General features: G+C 33.8%; 3 protein-coding genes across 3 annotated transcripts in view; 2 read left to right on the top strand and 1 right to left on the bottom strand.

Annotated features, from left to right (window-relative positions):
- LOC126777850 (solute carrier family 12 member 9) overlaps nucleotides 1-18,280 on the top strand; it is a 272,805-nt gene that overhangs the window by 153,374 nt on the left and 101,151 nt on the right. The window lies entirely within an intron of this gene.
- LOC126777911 (uncharacterized) lies at nucleotides 14,813-17,423 on the top strand. Its single transcript, XM_050501218.1, has 2 exons — nucleotides 14,813-15,163; nucleotides 16,216-17,423. The coding sequence occupies exons 1-2, from the start codon at nucleotides 14,977-14,979 to the stop codon at nucleotides 16,953-16,955; spliced, it is 927 nt and encodes a 308-aa protein (XP_050357175.1). The 5' UTR covers nucleotides 14,813-14,976; the 3' UTR covers nucleotides 16,956-17,423.
- On the bottom strand, nucleotides 15,161-17,983 carry LOC126777901 (uncharacterized). Its single transcript, XM_050501201.1, has 2 exons — nucleotides 17,481-17,983; nucleotides 15,161-16,133 (listed from the first exon to the last, which is right to left on the bottom strand). The coding sequence occupies exons 1-2, from the start codon at nucleotides 17,780-17,782 to the stop codon at nucleotides 15,248-15,250; spliced, it is 1,188 nt and encodes a 395-aa protein (XP_050357158.1). The 5' UTR covers nucleotides 17,783-17,983; the 3' UTR covers nucleotides 15,161-15,247.

Below are 18,280 nucleotides of genomic sequence, written 5' to 3'. Positions count from 1 at the left end.
AGTCCACAAATTCAAAGTCGCTCAGCGTGCTATGGAGCGAGCTATGCTCGGAGTATCTTTGAAGGATAAGATCAGAAATGAGATTATCCGGAAAAGAACCGGAGTCACCGACATAGCTTGCAAAATTAGCAGGCTGAAGTGGCAGTGGGCTGGTCATGTATGTCGTAGGACCGATGGCCGTTGGAGCAGACGAGTCCTAGAGTGGAGACAGCGAACCGGCAAGCGCAGCTTAGGGCGCCCTCCAGCCAGGTGGACCGACGACCTTAAGAAGGTGGCGGGCACCAACTGGATGCGGAAGGCGGAGGCAGGGAGCTTTGGCGCACCTTGGGAGAGGCCTATGTTCAGCGGTGGCCAACGATTGGCTGTTGATTGATTGATTGATTGATAATTGTTTTTATGCTGTCACGAACAGAACTTTAAACAAGACAGAACAGAACTTTTAACTAGAACAGCTTAGCTAGCAGTCTTACGTTCCATTTTTGATCAAAGCTTCTATTTAGAAAATACTTTTTTTTGTCATGAGTTACACTTTATGATGCAAAGTCTTTGTCATAATGTAACCGAAGACCAATTGCTCTAACAAGCTATATTATATCTCAAACTATACACATTAGCATACAAAGGTATATATTAAAACCATATCTATTAAGCAAACTCGTTACATATTGTTACGCATCCGCTAGTCTGGCCACACCTTTATCATTTAACATTAATAGGCTAAAGTGGTAACGCCCGGTGGAAGTGAACAGCTGTTCGTGAGCGAGGCCGATTATGCTATCTCTTTCGCACAATAATGGATCATATAATCCACTTACTGATGAAAAAATATCATTCGGTGTATCTTTAATGTCTAGGAATTACGGGGTTAATTGAAATATGACAATTGAACAATACGTTTTTAGATATAATATTATGATAATCCAAGCTCCGTAATTGTTTTTAAACACGCATGTACATATGAAAAACATTTCTTATTTTAGCTTAAGAATGATTTTTTTTGTAAGCCAAACAGCTGATATTTTTCAACTTGCAGACAACAAAGTTTGATAAATGTATTTGACGTAAAACTCCCAATATGCGTACAATTTGGATTTTACTAAATTTTTTTTATATTAAGGGTAGGCGGACAGGACGGGCACATTGGCCACCTGATGGTAAGTGGTCACCAACGCCCATAGACATTGCCATTGTAAGAAATGTTAACCATCGCTTGCGTCAATGCGCTACCAACCTTGGAATGTTATGTCCCTTGTGCGTGTAATTAATAATACCAAGGAAGGAACACAACAATACCAAGTACTGCTATTTTGCGCTAGAATATCTAATGAGTGGATGGTACCATCTACCATCAGTAAAAACTCCATTCTTTAGGAAGGTCTAGAAAACTCGACAGAGCCTAAATAATACAGTCGATATCGTCACTTCATTATATATATATATATATATATATATATTCAATAAATTGCAGGTAAATCTCAGGTCGTAAATATTCCGCAGGTGTTCCTGCAAAAGCAAGAAGCAAGGGCCAAAGTCTAAAGGTAAGAGATGACTTGATACTTATTCTACCACATATGTATGTAGATGGATGTAATTATGGAAACTTTAAACGTCATGAGAAGTAAATTCAACTGCTCACATCTTCTGGGGCAGATAGACGCCTATAGAACAGTACAGTAATGGCCTGTGAAATTAGACACATGCAGGTTTCCTCGCGATGTTTTCCTTCACCGTTAAGCACGAGATGAATTATAATCACAAGTTAAACACATGAAAATTCAGTGGTGCTTGTTCGGGTTTGAACCCACGATCATCGGTTAAGATTCACGCGTTCTTAGCACTGGGCCATGTCGCATTATTACATCTCGCATTACGCCAATAGACGTCATAACCATTACTTAGCTATACTGTCTACTGCCCCTGAAAGTGTTGAGATTGTCTATAAGTTTTTTTCACTAAAGTGTTCCTCTGATAGCTTTACAAACTAAACACTTCACCAATGAATATGAAACCAAATCACAAATTCGGATCATTTATTAAAAATATTAATAAATAAACCATATTACTCAACACAAGATATATATACAACGCCTATACTATACTAAGGCGTTGTATTTAAAATGTTGGAAAAGAGTAAAAACACGCAGTACTTAAAAAATAAAATAATAATTATAAAAAAACATTAGTATAATTCTATAAAAAGACAATACCAAAATGTTCATTAAAGCCTTAAATTTTGCTTTATTCAAGTGAATAAAGTAAAAATTTATTAACGCCGAACGAAGTCGGTAATAAACCAATATCAAAAAAATGACACATACAAATATGATGTAGTAATTGTTTATAGCATTTATTTTTATAGGATATTCATAAACCAACACGCGCGAGTGTATGAGTAATCTAATGGTACCGATCGATCTTGCGTAATAAATAGTCAAGATGTAATGGAAACGTCTGAATAAAAATATATTTAACTTTAAGAATAAATTACGAGTTCAAATAATTTAAGCATTGCAAAAAAGTGACATATTTTGTATGCGCTTGATTTACTCTTAAATTATTTATTTGCTACGGGCGATCTTATTTAAATTGAGAGGAAATAATTCTAGTTTTGTCCTAAATCCTAAATGTATTAAGGGAACGGGGAATCATAGAAAAGCCGACACCACTAAAACATCTAACACATATTATGTGAATAATTTCAGCTCAATCTGTTAAATGAAACTGGCTCAACTTTAATATGACATAAACGAAAAGCAATGAAGTCAAGTAAAAACTTTTAAAATAACAATTGTTTATTAAAAACCGATAACACATTTAGTTCATTATTATATTATATATGAATAAAGAATTCTTATGACAAAGAAAATAATTTTATAAATCAGTTATTATATTCAACATTCAGGAATCATTTCTGAGTAATTTTAGTTCATCTTTTTTATTTAAGACAGTAAACACAGGCTTTAGACTTATGGTAATAAATATCGTTATTATCCTTGGACAAAAGATTCAATTTTGAAAGATTCGTTTTACCCGTCACGCTACGCCATTGTAGCTGAACGGATATACACACAGAAAGGTAAAGTAACGGCCAGTAATTAAAGGTAGATTCCGCTGCTGCTTCTTTCATTACACTGATCCAAATTACCAACATTGGTGGATACGTAAGTGGCATAATTTTATCGAACACGTGCAGGTTTTTTCACGGTGTGTTCTTTCGCCGTCAAACAAGTGGTGAATTATTAATCTAAATTACGCATGAGAAAACTTAGTGGTGCTTTTAACACCTAATGAATGTATGAGACGTTCTATCGACAGTCATAACGTTCTCTTAGTGTTTGGATATATACTTATATAAGATAATTATGATATATATAATGAGAGATTTCATTACACCGATAATTCCAGAAAATCCGAAATTATAAGTGCATTATATTGGTCTCTACCATTTCACTGATCATCTCGTATAAGGTAGTACCCATCCGTTGACCTGCGTTGATAGAATAAGCTCCAAACCTCCTTAAAGTACGAAAGGAAGCATAAGCCCAGCGGTGGGATATCTAGAGGCTATTATTTTTTTCATTGAATTTTAACCAGAGACTGATCTGAGGTCCAATTCAGTAATTTGGCTTTGACTTTCAAAGACTTTCGTTTACTAAAATCATGTCCTTTAATTGTTTGTTTGTTGGTTACAGATGCTGGAGACTACTTGATGCTTTAAAGTAAGTTCAAATTTAAAATAGTTCTCGAATTTTAAGCTTCCTGTTATTTAGTTACAAAATAGCCAACACTGCAAACATACTTACTGTACTAAAATGTTGTCATCATTTCTCAATTAATGTTATTATGAAAATTAACATTATCAAACATTTTTAAAATAATTTTTGGTTGACTTCTTGAAATATACTTAAGCGGCAAACCATTCCAATCGAGAAACCTCAAGTAAAAAGTAATTGACCTTTACCGATGTGACATTTAGATAAATAAAAACGACCGCATTGGAAAAACATTAAGTATCAAACACTCATTCCATTCGAACATAAAGCCGCGTCTCCACAAAAGAAACATTTTTAATTTTACCTCGTAAAAATGCGTAACTGACAAGAAATTCTGACAAATAGCAAACATTGATGTAACCGAATGTAATTATAAACACAAAATAAATTTTTATTGAAATGGGTTATTTATTATAAGCAACTAAGTTTAATTTAGCGTAAACCCATTATTTAAATGAAGTTCTTATCGAGAAGAAATTTCTGAAACTCAATTACTATTGTTATATACGGATTATAATAGATAAACATCATTACAATTTTGGCTTCGCTAATCTTGAGGCCAGCTTGAAAGGCAGTGAAACATTGTTCGTTTTAGTTAAGAAATTTGATTATTTTTAGAGATAGAATGTTGGAGAAGTGTGACACTCCCATATTTTGGAAAGCACGTAAATTCGTCGATCTCTGGTCGTGTATGCTCTATTATAAATAGAGCGCGCATTATGTACTACAATATCTCCTAGATGACTACTGAAAATTCAATCAAGAAAATATTATTTATTGTAGCGTTTACTTTTGATATGGTTTTTTATTTCGAAGGGAAATAAAATTTTATATAACAACATTAGTGTGGAGTGAACTGGTTTATACCAGTTAACCAACATCCAGTCGCCAACAGTCAACAAGCTGGTGCCTGTTTTACTTATTCTTTAGTACCAAATCACAATAACACGTAATTGCTTGGTAGAATAACTAATGGGTGGGTGGTTCGTGTTCCTCCAGCACCAATGGTGACAGGGTGACAGCTTAAATAATTACATGTTGCTACTACGTGTCGCATTGTAATTATTATTGCGTATATTTTCCACCTTTGATTAATGTAGGCAGCTTTATTGGCAATTGAATGTACGCTCTTAATGTTTTGAAAGTATTAGTAGTAGTCATTAGCATACAACTTAAATGCCGTCTGGTTGCCGTCTAGCGTAGTGATCACGAAGTACCTTTTCTAAATATGATAACAAATTTAAATAGATATTTTTAATAAAATACGTACTAAAGAAACCTGGTAGACGGTATGTTAGATGTTAAGAAGTGCTGAAGTGTCAAAAGTTACAAAAAAATAAGATCATTTCCATGAAATGATAAATGGTATCCACAGCTCATAGTTGATATGTCCCTTGTGCCTGCAGCTGTACTGGCTCACTCAAAATAATAAATATTGCTGTGGTAGAGTATCTGACGAGTAAGTGGTACCTAACAACACGGGCTTGTTTACCAAGTTAGTGTCGAAGTCTATTAATCTCAAACAGATATACCAACATTTATTTTTATACATGACATTTTTTTTATAAATTACTTGAAAACAATTCATTGAACTCTAGACGAGATTAAGTAGTTGCTAACTGCATGCTGTTTTATGAGACATGAGCTGATACGGTGATGCAATTAAAAGATTATTTTTAATGATAAGGAGAAGTTCATTCCAGCACAGTATATATAGTATATATAGCGGAATTTTAATCAAAACGCCTGTAGATCGCCAAAAAAAAAATTAAATTATAGAATGTCTATTAAATTTTTTTCAATAACATTTGTTATAGATTTATAATAATAATAATATCCTGGGACTTTTTTCACACACGGCCATCTGATCCCAAATTAAGCTTGTTCAAAGCTTGTACTATGGAAACCAGACAACTGATATACTACATATACTACTTTTCTTTCATAAATACATACTTATATAGATAATTACACCCAGACTCAGGACAAACGGACATGTTCATGCACACAAATGTCTGTCCTGGGTGGGAATCGAACCCACAACATTGAAAGGCAAGTATCTACCAACCACGCCAACCGGCCCGTCAGATATATCTTGGAAAAGAAAGCATAAAAGGTGTCTCTATAGCATATCGTTTAAATATTTAATTGTAATGAAACTTAACGTCATGTCTACATTTAGAACAGTTTTCATACTAAGATAAAAGGCTTTTCAGTAAATACAAAATTGTATCTTCATTAATCAAAGTTGAACGAACGAATCGAATAAAATTACGCTCATAGCTTGTCAGATGCTAATCTTAATTTTGTCATCTTCCGTTGCTTTTATCTTGTCGCAATAGTTTAACCCCTTGGTTCGTATCACCTGATAAGAAACAAACAGCCTCTATCAGAAATGCCTGGGGATTTGAGGATTATCTTGTTTTAGGGCTTATAAAATAAACGGTTATAAGCTTTGATAAAATGTTGGTCTAATTTTTTTGGGTAAATAATTTACTTTTGGTGACTTGGTTTTAAAATGAGGTATATTTATATTATACCGTATTAGAAATAGTTGACGCTCATTAGGTGCATTATTAGTTTTAAAAAGTAAGTTTTTCCTTATAAAACTTCACACACGGTAAATATTTACTAAAAATTGATCTGAAATTGCACGTAACGTTGATTTCAAGGCTTCATATTAACCTTCCTGCTTGATAATACTATCAAGGTTCTACAATCTCAATACATACTCCTTGAGAAACGTCAGTGACAGTTTATTAAGGAAGAACTTTTGTTAACTTAACAAACAACGATAATTAAAATTTCACATAATATACTATACAAAACGAGCCAGCTAACAAGAATTAAAATTAAAGTTGAATGTTGAATTAAAACTCAACACTGGCTTGTAGCTGGTCTGTTTGTCTCGGATGTTAAAATCAACAAACATCGCCGTCTATAGACAATGACTATGGACGGCGTTCAGAGACGGCAAAGTCAGAAATATTATCTATCCTTTACCAAATCGCGCCACTAACCAAGATTTTATGTCTCACTCATCCTTTAAACCGTAACATTATTATTGCTGTTGCTGGTTGTCGGTATAATATGTGATAGTACATACCAAGACTGGCACTAACCTATCTACAAGTAAACTATAATAAAAACTAAACTATTATAGATATATTTGTATGACCTGAAGTAGAATCCCCAACCAACGCATTAAGCAACGATTCATAGATAAATATAATAATGTACTCCGATTTTGGCCACGGCAGCCAATCTCAAGAGAGATTAGTCAACTACGCAGGATATATTATAGTGCACAAGTGTGTGAGCAAACACAGGTGCACTTTCTATTCCCTAACTCCGAGCTGCTACTGAAAATTTTCTGACAGAAAAACCCAATAACTTTTATTGGTCCGACCTGGGAATTGAACCAAGGACTTCCGGGTCTGCGGCCTTACATCAAGTAATAGAGCAACGAAGCAGTCAATAGATAAATAAATTGATTAAATCAATATATATTTAATGGAAATGATTTATTTAAAACTATTGTCGAATGGTGACTAATACAGCAGACTCGTGTGTCATATATATTGCGTAATATTAATAAATAGCTATGAAATTTTTTTTTTTTTACTACTATAATAATTTGATCGCGTTAGTTTGCAGAAATTCGTGTAATGCGAATAATGAAATAATTTTACGATATATTTTGTTATAATTGTAAAATCATCAGAGATGTCAGCTTTCTCTCCGTGCGCTTTATCTATGTGCATACTGCGGGTTTTTTACTTATTCGTTAGTATGAAATGAAAACAATGCCATCATCATCATCATCATATCAGCCGAAAGACGTCCACTGCTGGACAAAGGCCTCCCGCAAGGATTTCCACGTTGGCCGGTCTTGCAACCAGGTACACTGTTTTATTTACGCTCGAAATTATTAATAATAATAATATCCTGGGATATTATTCACACATGGCCTTCTGATCGCAAACTAAGCAGAGCTTGTACGATGGAAACCAGACAACCGATATACTACATATACTATTCTTTTGTCAATACATAATTATATATATAATTACACCCAGACTCAGGACAAACAGACATGTTAATGCACACAAATGTCTGTCTTGGGTGGGAATCGAATCCACAACCTTCGGCGTGAAAGGCAAGTATCTACCAACAAAGCCATCGGCCTGTCAGTTATCAGCGATGAACCGTTAACTATGAGAACTAAAATATTACCTATAAGACTATAGCTAGCCATAATAAAAAAACATGTTTTTTTTCTTCTATAAGTCGAATAAAAAATAAACAAGTCTCGAATGAAATAAAATTAAAATAGTATTTATAAATATAAAATTTAATACAAACAAAATAATTAACGAATCCTAGAAAAAATATGTAAACAACTTATCATAATAGGGATCTCTAAACGACGAAATCAGTTGACGCGTTACAGGTTCCGTATAGAAATGTCAATCTCAGGTGACATTAATTGTTTTGTGAAATGTAATTAAGCCTTGCTTGTCAAATGCAATAGTAACCGTAATCATTTTGACAGCTCAAACTGATGATCCGCTAAAAATAAACCAAGTCTTGGAGAGTACCAAAACAATCGATTTATCAGGATATGTATAGCTTCAAAGCCGAGATGGCCCTGTGGTAAGAACGCGTGAATCTTAACCGATGATCGTGGGTTCAAACCCGGGCAAGCACCACTGAATTTTCATGTGCTTAATTTGTGATTATAATTCATCTTGTGCTTTACGGTGAAGGAAAACATCGTGAGGAAACCTGCATGTGTCTAATTTAACTGAAGTTCTGCCACATGTGAATTCTACCAACCCGCATTGGAGCAGCTTGGTGGAATAAGCTCCAAACCTTCTCCTCAAAAAGAGGAGAGGAGGCCTTTAGCCCAGCAGTGGGACATTCACAGGCTGTTACGGTACGGTTACGGTATAGCTTTAATACAGGTACTAGCAATGTCCTGTTATGTCCTGATCTTTTGAGAGAATGACGTCTCCATTTTAATAGTATGACTTATTTGGGGGAGAAAATGCGAATATATAAGCTAATCAATATTGATAACTTTTTTTTTTGGATTAGTCTCGAAAATGGACATTTATCAAGATTGCAAAAAAAGTCATATACATTCGCAAAGCTTTTATGAACTATGCATACAAAAATCGAATCTCGATCTCGATTAATTGGATTAATGACAAGTAAATACTCTTGATATTTGATTCCAAGTTGGAGTTTTAAAAAGTAAGTATTTCATTGTTTTTCATTCGTTGGTCTCGTCTTGTAGTTTTAATAATCATCTATTGAGCGTATTTTTGACAAAGGCCTTTGAAATCTATTTATTATAAGACATATAATGAATCGGTTTAACATTGATTGTTTTACGAGCAGTTTAATGGCTAGTGTTTAAAAAGATCATGGCTAGATAAATACATTCTAGAACAATGATGTCACAGGCTAGTATTATTCATTAACAAGACATACCTTTATTTTCTGAAATATGTAGGCGGACTTGCAAATTGACCATCTGAGAGAAATATCAACTGTTCCTTACAGCGCTAGTGCGCCACCAACCTTGGGAACTAAGTAGTTATGTCCCTTTTGCCTGTAGTTACACTGGCTTACTCACTCTTCAAACTGGAACAGTTTGTGATACAGTGTGTAGTCATTTTAACAAACTTTGGAGATGAAAGGTCCATCTGGTTTTGAAGCAACACTTTTGGATTAAAATGTCTCCTGCGCAGTTTGTTAATCCTAGCGATTCGCTGTGAGCTAAACCATCGGTGTCAAGTTAATGTACAAGAAAACTATGTAGAAGGAGTGGGGATGACTTTAACCAAATAGATCAGAATCGAAGCAGCCAATTAATACCGTTGAGCTAGTGAGGTTCAAATTATACTTCATACATTTAACAGCCTTACTTTTCCCTTTTCCCATATATACGTTATTATATTTCGAAATATGACAATCTCTTTGCCGGTGGACTGTTTTGATGCGTTTCGAATTAGCATGTTTTAAAAAGTCCTTTGTTCCACGGAGTGAGAATACGAACGTGTAATCTACATATTAGCTGGCCAGTGTCATTACTATGGTCTAAATTGGTTGCTGTTGTATGTGTTTGTTTGTATACATCCTGTATAAAAATATAAAAAGGAAAATGTTTGTGTGTGTGCATTTAGGACCAAATTAAAATTTAAACGTATATCTGGGTTGATTTTGTTGAAAGCTTAACAGCGTTATTATATTTTTGAAAAGCTGTTTCCTTGTTTTTGGATAAAATACAGCTTTAGTTAGTCTGCTGTCGACATTATGTCGCAAATACTAAACTTTTAATGTTGTATTTATATACACTATTTGAATGACACAAATCGCTTATTAATTACTTTAATTTTTTCAATTTAAGACATAGTAGTAATAAGGACTGAGTCAAATAATTAAAAAAAAATTAAATATTGAAATAGTAGCGCGAATAGCAGGAGCAAATGAAATACAATTCTGATGATATTATATAGACAAAAAATGACACTTTTCTGTCACCAGTAGAATCAATAAAGGTGTATTTGTTATTTTAGATAAATGCAAACTGGGCTTATAAATAATTTTATATTTTTTGATTAATAATTGTAAAGCGTTGATATAAATTAACATAATATGTATATGTACTGGACTAAGCCATCTCTTGAGAAGATTTGAAGCTTATTCCATCATGCTGCGTCAATGCGGGCTGTTGTATATATGTATATGTGGCGGATTTTCATCCTAGCCTATTTTTGTAATTGAGATGAACTATAAAAACAAATTAAGCATATAAAACTTACTAATACTTATTCTCTAAACAAGAGATATACATAGATATGTCATAAGCTACAATTTCAATTATTTCTTTTCATTCCTTTCTTTAATTTGTCAAAACGTAGCTATGTTAAATATAAACTCTTGCGTAACCGTTTCAATTAACCCTCTGTACAAATGTCATATCCAAAAATAGCCTCTTAGGAAACTTTAAACAAGAAAACGTAATAAATACTAAATCCAAAACAAAGAACACTTAATAACACAGCAACACTTTTTTGGATCTAATTAAAACTCATTACATACCCAATATAGAGGCGTCGTAGTCAAAAGAATGTATAATGCTACATTAGACCTAGTAAAGACAAAAATCCGACCAACTTAAAATAACCTCTTCGAAACGATATTTCTTAATATATAAATTCTATCACGTATGCCATAAGGACGTTATTGTCTGTTTCATAATCGTTTTTTGCGGTAAAAAAATTATGCCGTAACAGATGTGGAACATAGCATCGTGACCATCCAATGTTGAGCCGTTAGCATTCTTTGTGGTGGATGGATTTTGACTATTTTATTTCTAAAAGCGCGGGGTGCGGTAGGCCGTAGTCGCGTGGGCGGTTTGTGATTTATTCTTTCTTTGTTTGAAAAGAACGCGGGACAAAGTTGACACTTTTTTTTTAATTCGGGCACTGCAAGGTTATTTTTCGTGTAACGATGAGTTATTGCTCATTTGGTTTGAAGGTATGTCAGTTGACATGTATTTATTTTGTGATTACGTAACTTGAATTTGTAAGGGGCTGGTACACAAAAGCTTCTGGGCTGATGTTTATTTCGAATGTTCACGTCCCCTTAGGAACATCTTGGAGTTGATACAACAAGACAAAGGTTAAATTTTTACAAGCTTTCATTTAACCGAGTTCAAAATCAAATGACATTATGCCAAATATAATATTCTTTTTTCTTTTCATTAAAAGATGGCACTAGTAGACTTTTACATCGCGCTTTAACAATTTTTTTTTGTAACTACTTAATAAGCTGGCTTATTTAAAAATAAATGACCAATTACACTGTTCGACCAGCAGTACATACTCGGTGTTTGTTAACTTGTTCATGTCTAATCTTGCCAACTGAATTAAAACTACCTTCAACTACAACTCTGTAGTATAAGAATACTACAGAATTGTAATGATAATTCATTTTTATAATGATAAACATGACGTGATTCTATATCCAGGAATGGCTTCAGACGGAGGAACTCGTCAACAGTCAAAAGCATAGACATGATATCTTGTATAAGCATGTTTTTAGAAAGGTTTCATACAATTCAAATCTTCACATATATTGCAATAATAATTTATATATAATAGCAGAATTTAAATATAGAACTCCGAAATCTTATTTTAAAAATAGAACAATGAAATATAATAAAAATTTGTTTTTGATTACCGACTACACCAATCGGACTATTATTATTTGTATATTAATTTTTTACACAATATTTGATGTATATTGGGTGGATAACTGTTAATTAATTGATTTTAATGGTTTTTTTGTGTACGTAAAGCTTGGAGGTCACATATAATATAAATAAATAAATTTTAAAAATCTCCATTAAGTCCTTTTATTGTAGTATAAAATCTTTTTTAAAGTTATTACAATTCGATATTCAAATTATTCGTTCCAAAATGGCAGGCTTATTTTATTAAACTTTCTCTTCGTATACAGGTGTACAGCTATATCGTTCTACATTTTAAAAATTTCCACATCGTTCCCGATATAAAGAAGTACTTATTGTACGCAACATTATGCAGTACAGATAACACCTCATATGTACATTAAAAAGACTCTATTCACTATAAACAACCCATTCTTTGAGTCGTTCTCCTTATATTTATTTTCCATTACGGAACTTCCCATACGACTCTATGTATATTGAAATAAGAATGAAATTCACTTAAAAATCCAATAAATGATAGTAGATTTAAATCGGCTACAACCAACACCGATAGAATCAAATCGAATAGACCGTATTCGAATGTAATAAGGTTCATTATTGTTTACCAGAACAAAGGATATTCGACGGTAGATTTGAATTTGTGCGAAACGATTCTATAAATTCGAAATCGATAATTCTTATTTTATAGCAATAAGGTCTGTTTTCGTATGTGATTTATGTATCTAGTTGTAAAGAGGAGGACACGTGCATTGCCCCAGTTGTACATGTATGCAAATCCCTTTGTCTGGGTTGCGTAACGGAACCGGAGTGTGTTGTAAGCCTTAGCGGAGTTTTATTATTTTTAAGGATGAAAACAGAACAGCGGTTTGTTTACAAGATTTTATGGAATTTTGAAGAATCATGCTATGTTTTTAATGTTTTTCATATTAGAACCTAAAAAAAATATATTTCATTTCTTGATTCGAAACAATGATCGAAGTTTAATTATTTTAATCTCATTTATATATAATAGTAGTAATACCAAAATTGTAGCCTGTAAACCTCCCTATACTAAGCTAGGCTATACCTCCCCTTTAAAAAAGTTGCTCTAATGATACAACTTATGATACAAATTATGTTTTCTTTTATCGAATTGAGATAAATTCAATGGTGTCTGTCTGGGTTTGAACCCGAAATCTTAAGTTTAGTTCGTCTTCTACCCACTGAGCCATCGGCTCAAATCATAGTAAGCTTTTGTAAGTCTACTCCGGTTACTGCGTATTCCGGTTTGAAGGACGAACGGGCCAGTGCCAAGGTACACACTACCAAGTTTGGCAGGGTTGATAGTATAAATAACAGTTTTTATTTTATACAATATGAACAGATAAATCATATTCAATGGGGTCATCCATTTAAATATATAATTAATATATATATATATATATATATATATATGCTTTGTAAACAATTGTCAGAATGCTTTAATTTCATAGTCATTAATTTTAGAAAAAAAAATCACATTAAGAAATGTTAAAATAATTCGATGTTTAAAATTGAAACGGATAGCAAGCCGAATGATTTTCAAATTTTTAATTAAAATACGTTAATAATAAATATACAACACCGTTCTATTTCAAAATTTTGCTTTAGTATGTACTTGGTATAATAAATTGGAAGCTCGCCGCAGAACACGGTCGTGAAATGTCAGTAAGTTTAGAAAGCGATATGCGACATTGACTATAATAACTATAACATATGAAGGATATACGTATCAAAATATCAAATCACTGTAATTCGACTTATAACATTTTATAAATGAGATAAATAGTTAGTTTTTACATCCAAGCATTGGGCTTAATAACTCTGTATTGTTATAATATTTAAATGAATAGATAAATATCAGAAATATTATAATATCGTACGTATATTAGCGATTAACGAGCATATGGGCCACCTGATGGTAAGTGGTCACCAACGCCCATAGACATTGGCATTGTAAGAAATGTTAACGCCCCGACCTTGGGAACTAAGATGTTCCTTTTGCCTGTAATTACACTGGCTCAACTTCTGCTGTTCGCGGTAGAATATTTGATGAGTGGGTGGTACCTACCCAGACTAGCTTGCACAAAGCCTTAAATAATGAATCAAATTTACTTGATCTTGAAGGTTATTCTAGTTAAAATATATATTCCAAACCGATGTGTTTAAAAACGCTTGTATATTTTTAAGTTCTATTTTGTGAAAAACTTATCAAACACTAACTAATTATTTGAAATTATATATCTCTTAAGTCATACTCTGCTTACGCTGGTGGTTAGTCCTCCCCCCTCTAAAACGTGTTCACGTCAATGATTCCAATAGATTGATACTGTATCCGTGCCAGGATACTAGGATGAAAGAGTATTATCTAGTTGCAATAAAAAAAAGAATCCATCAAATATTAATTTAACCTCGTATGAAATTGTAAGTAATGTTTTATTTCACTCTCGTAAATACTGCGTGGGCGTGTGATGACAATATGACGAGTGGCGCAGCGGCCATTATAATCATAAATAACAAAAATAAACATTCAAATACCGCGATAATCGCTTATTAGATTTAAAGGATGGATAAGGATCGAACACAGTGGGCTATCAAGCAAAGCTTTAGCGATGATATACACTTACTTCGATATGTCTTTCGTTCAGTTTATAGACATTTATTTCTCAAAAAGACAATACAGTCACTTAGGGTTCTTACAGACGAACGGCAAGTTGTGAACGGCAGCCGTCGCCACCTGTCGACGGCAGCCGTCGCCACCTGTCGACGACAGTCGTCAACGCGTCGACGGCAGCAGTCAATACTTCGACGGCTGCCGCCGACAGGTGGCGACGCTTGCAGTTGTAGCGTGTTACGTCCGCCATTTTGTCAGTCGACGACAAATAAACAAAGAGTGCGCAAGCGTCGTGCGTCTACAAAATGAGCTCCGGAGACGAAATTGATGTCGAATTGTTAATTATGGCAGTAAAAAAAAGGCTTTGTCTTTGGAATTATAAGCTACAAGACTACAGTAACAAGACAATAAAAAACAGAGCATGGGTAGCAGTGTGTGAGGAAATTGTAAATGATTTTAAGGATAAATCCATAATTGAAAAAAACGCAATCGGTAAGTGACTTTTTATTAAATATTTTATTGAATTTTAAGCAGATTATTTCTTACATATAATAATGGAGATACTATCTATTTGTTTTATATGCAATCCAACTGCCACGAAACACTGCCTTCACTACTGCTAAAATAATCTGAAAAATTTTCTCTTATTATCGGACCCGATAACGAGTCCCCTTCATTAGGGATTGTGGCTATATTTTCCAAACCGTTTATAGTTAGTGTATCTTCAAATGTAAAACCATCTCTGTCACGTACAAAATTATGCAATATGCAACATGCTTTAACAACATCTTTACAGAATTCTAAAGATAACTTCATGGGGGTGTGAAAGATTCGCCACTTATTGGTCAAAATGCCAAATGAACATTCTACATATCTCCTTGCACGTGTTAAGCGATAATTAAAAATTCTCATCTTTTCTGTCAATCTCTTGCCTGGATATGGCCGTAACAAATTTTCTGATAAACTGAATGCTTCATCTCCAATTAAAACATAAGGCAAGGTACATCCATCAGTTGAAATCGGTCTGGGCTTTGGAATGTTGAGTGACTTTTCTTGTAGCTTTGTGAAAAAAATTGTATCTTCAAAAATAGTTGAATCAGAGTGTCGTCCGTAACAACCTATGTCACAAAATATAAATTTATAATCACTGTCACAGATAGCTAAAAGTATAATTGAAAAGTAATTCTTGTAATTGTAATGAGAAGATCCACTATTTCCGGGCTTAAATATTCTTATATGCTTGCCATCAACTGCGCCTATGCAGTTAGGAAATTGAGCGTGTCTTTCAAATCTATCAGCAATCCTTTTCCAAGTTTCTTCGGTTATATTTTGTGGTAAAATGTCGTCTCTCATATTTAACCATACTTGTTGGCAGACATCTTTTATTATGTTGCTTATTGTGGAAATTCCACATCTATATGCATACTGTAGATCTTCAAATGAACAGCCAGTTGCTAAGAACCTGAAAAAATAAAGGCAGTCTTCTTACATATATTTTACTTATTTATTACATACTATTTTAAAATTATTTTTTATTTTTTTAGGTATACAGGTACAGTCTAAATGGAAAACTTTAAGAGACGGCTTCACAAGATATTGCAGAACTTTGAAGAGAAAAAGTGGTTCCGCAGTGTCTAAAGCAAAACAGTATACATTCTATGATCAACTACTATTTTTGAAAGATGTTACCGAAGATAAGGGTCAAAGTACTTCAAACTTTGATGCTCCCTCTCAGACAATTCTACCACCAACAACAACGCCAACGCCAATGCCAAAACGACAACGGATACGCCAAAGTGATGGTGATGATGCTTTGATTGAAAAATTAACTAAGAAATTAAATTATAAACTGGATAAAGCTGAGAGAGACTTTTCTCCTCCTCCAGATGAGGATAAGTTATTTCTGTTGTCCCTAGTAAGTGATTTCAAAAACATAACAGCAGATTGGAAATTAGACGCCAAATTAGAAGTTATGCAAGTAATAAAACATTACAAGTCTCTTTCAATGCCTTCAACGAGTCATTCTTCATATAACTACGCGGGTTATTCCACCACAACACATTCTGCAAGACCGGAAAGTCAAGTCACAACTAATGAAAGCTTGTCGTCTCAGAATTCCATGCAAAACACAATTCCTTCAACGAGTCATTCTTCTCATAACTATTCGGCGTACTCCACTACAACACATCCTGAAAGACCGAAAAGTCAACTCACAAATATTGAAAGCTTATCCTCTGAGGATTCTGTTTCAAATACCATAATAACTGAACTCTTCTCAGAATAATTTACTTTTTGTCTAAATTATTGTTATATTGTTTGTTTTTATGTTTTGTATGGTTTTACTACAAGTTGATTATGAGAAAAAAAATTGCAAAGATTGATCAGGAAAATTAAAAAATCTTGTAGCGGCGCCACTTGTGATTTTATAATCAGTATTATGGAGAATTTGTTGTTAAAAGTTTTATAGTATAATATAAATGTTAATTAATGTTAAGTAAAGTTCCTATTTTAACTTAAATTAAAAATGTTGCCAAAGTTATATTGATTTGATCTCATTAAAGTTATGTCCAGTATATACCATTTTTTGATAAAATTAAACCCTTCCTTCAAACGAGGCGTGAAGAGGCATCTTGCGGGCCGGCAAGGCGAGGGCGGCTAGTGCAGAACCTTCTTCCCGACTGTACTGGCCGTCCTCGCGTTTGGACTCTACTACCACTTAACATCAGGTGGAGTAGAGTCATTTGCCCTCCCGGGTAATATGAAAAAAAAAAAAAAAAAAAAAAAAAAAAAAAAAAAAAAACCCCCTTACCTTAATGTCATAGCGAGTCTTTGCTCAGCTGGTATACTTTTTCGACGCATCACAGTGTCTTGGCGAGATATTGAAAGTTTCAAAATAGATGTCAACTCATCAAAAGAAGCGATTGACATTCGAAAGTAATTGAAAAATTTTTTTTCGGACCTTCGCAAACGTGGATACAGTGTATAAAAATCTCCCTCTTGTTCTCTATACATTAATATTTCTTCAACCCACACTGAACGTGTCTTTCTTTTTCGTTGTCGTCGGCGATGGCGGAGTAAAAGCAATAACAATGTTTCTTCATCGGACGCCATTTTGCAACTGGCTCCTGTACAAGCCGACCAAGACTGCTAGTATGCGGCACTCGCGGCAAGCGTTGTCGCCTGTCGACGGCAGCCGTGGTCGCCTGCCGGCGGCAGCCGTCGACGTATTGACTGCTGCCGCCGACGCGTTGACGACTGTCGTCGATAGGTGGCGACGGCTGCCGTTCACAACTTGCCGTTCGTCTGTAAGAACGCTTACATGAGAAATGTTACAATTTAAAGAAAATATTATGTAGGTAGTTCGTCGTTCTTATGATATCAATAATTTTGTGAGTAATACAATATTTTGTATGTTATATAATATTAATCAAATTATAAAAGAAAAAAAAATAAGCAGTATCGTTACGAGTATAAACAAAAGAAAATAGTAATTAAAGTGGTAAACAATACGTTGGTAGGTGTGTACACAATTAAAAATAGGTCTTTATAACATGTTGTGCTAATTGAGATTTAAACGTTTGCATTGACTTACAATTTTTAATTATTGAG

Source organism: Nymphalis io, chromosome 24 (assembly GCF_905147045.1).
Source record: "Nymphalis io chromosome 24, ilAglIoxx1.1, whole genome shotgun sequence".
NCBI lineage: Eukaryota > Metazoa > Arthropoda > Insecta > Lepidoptera > Nymphalidae > Nymphalis > Nymphalis io.
This window is presented reverse-complemented; position numbering and strand designations above follow the sequence as displayed.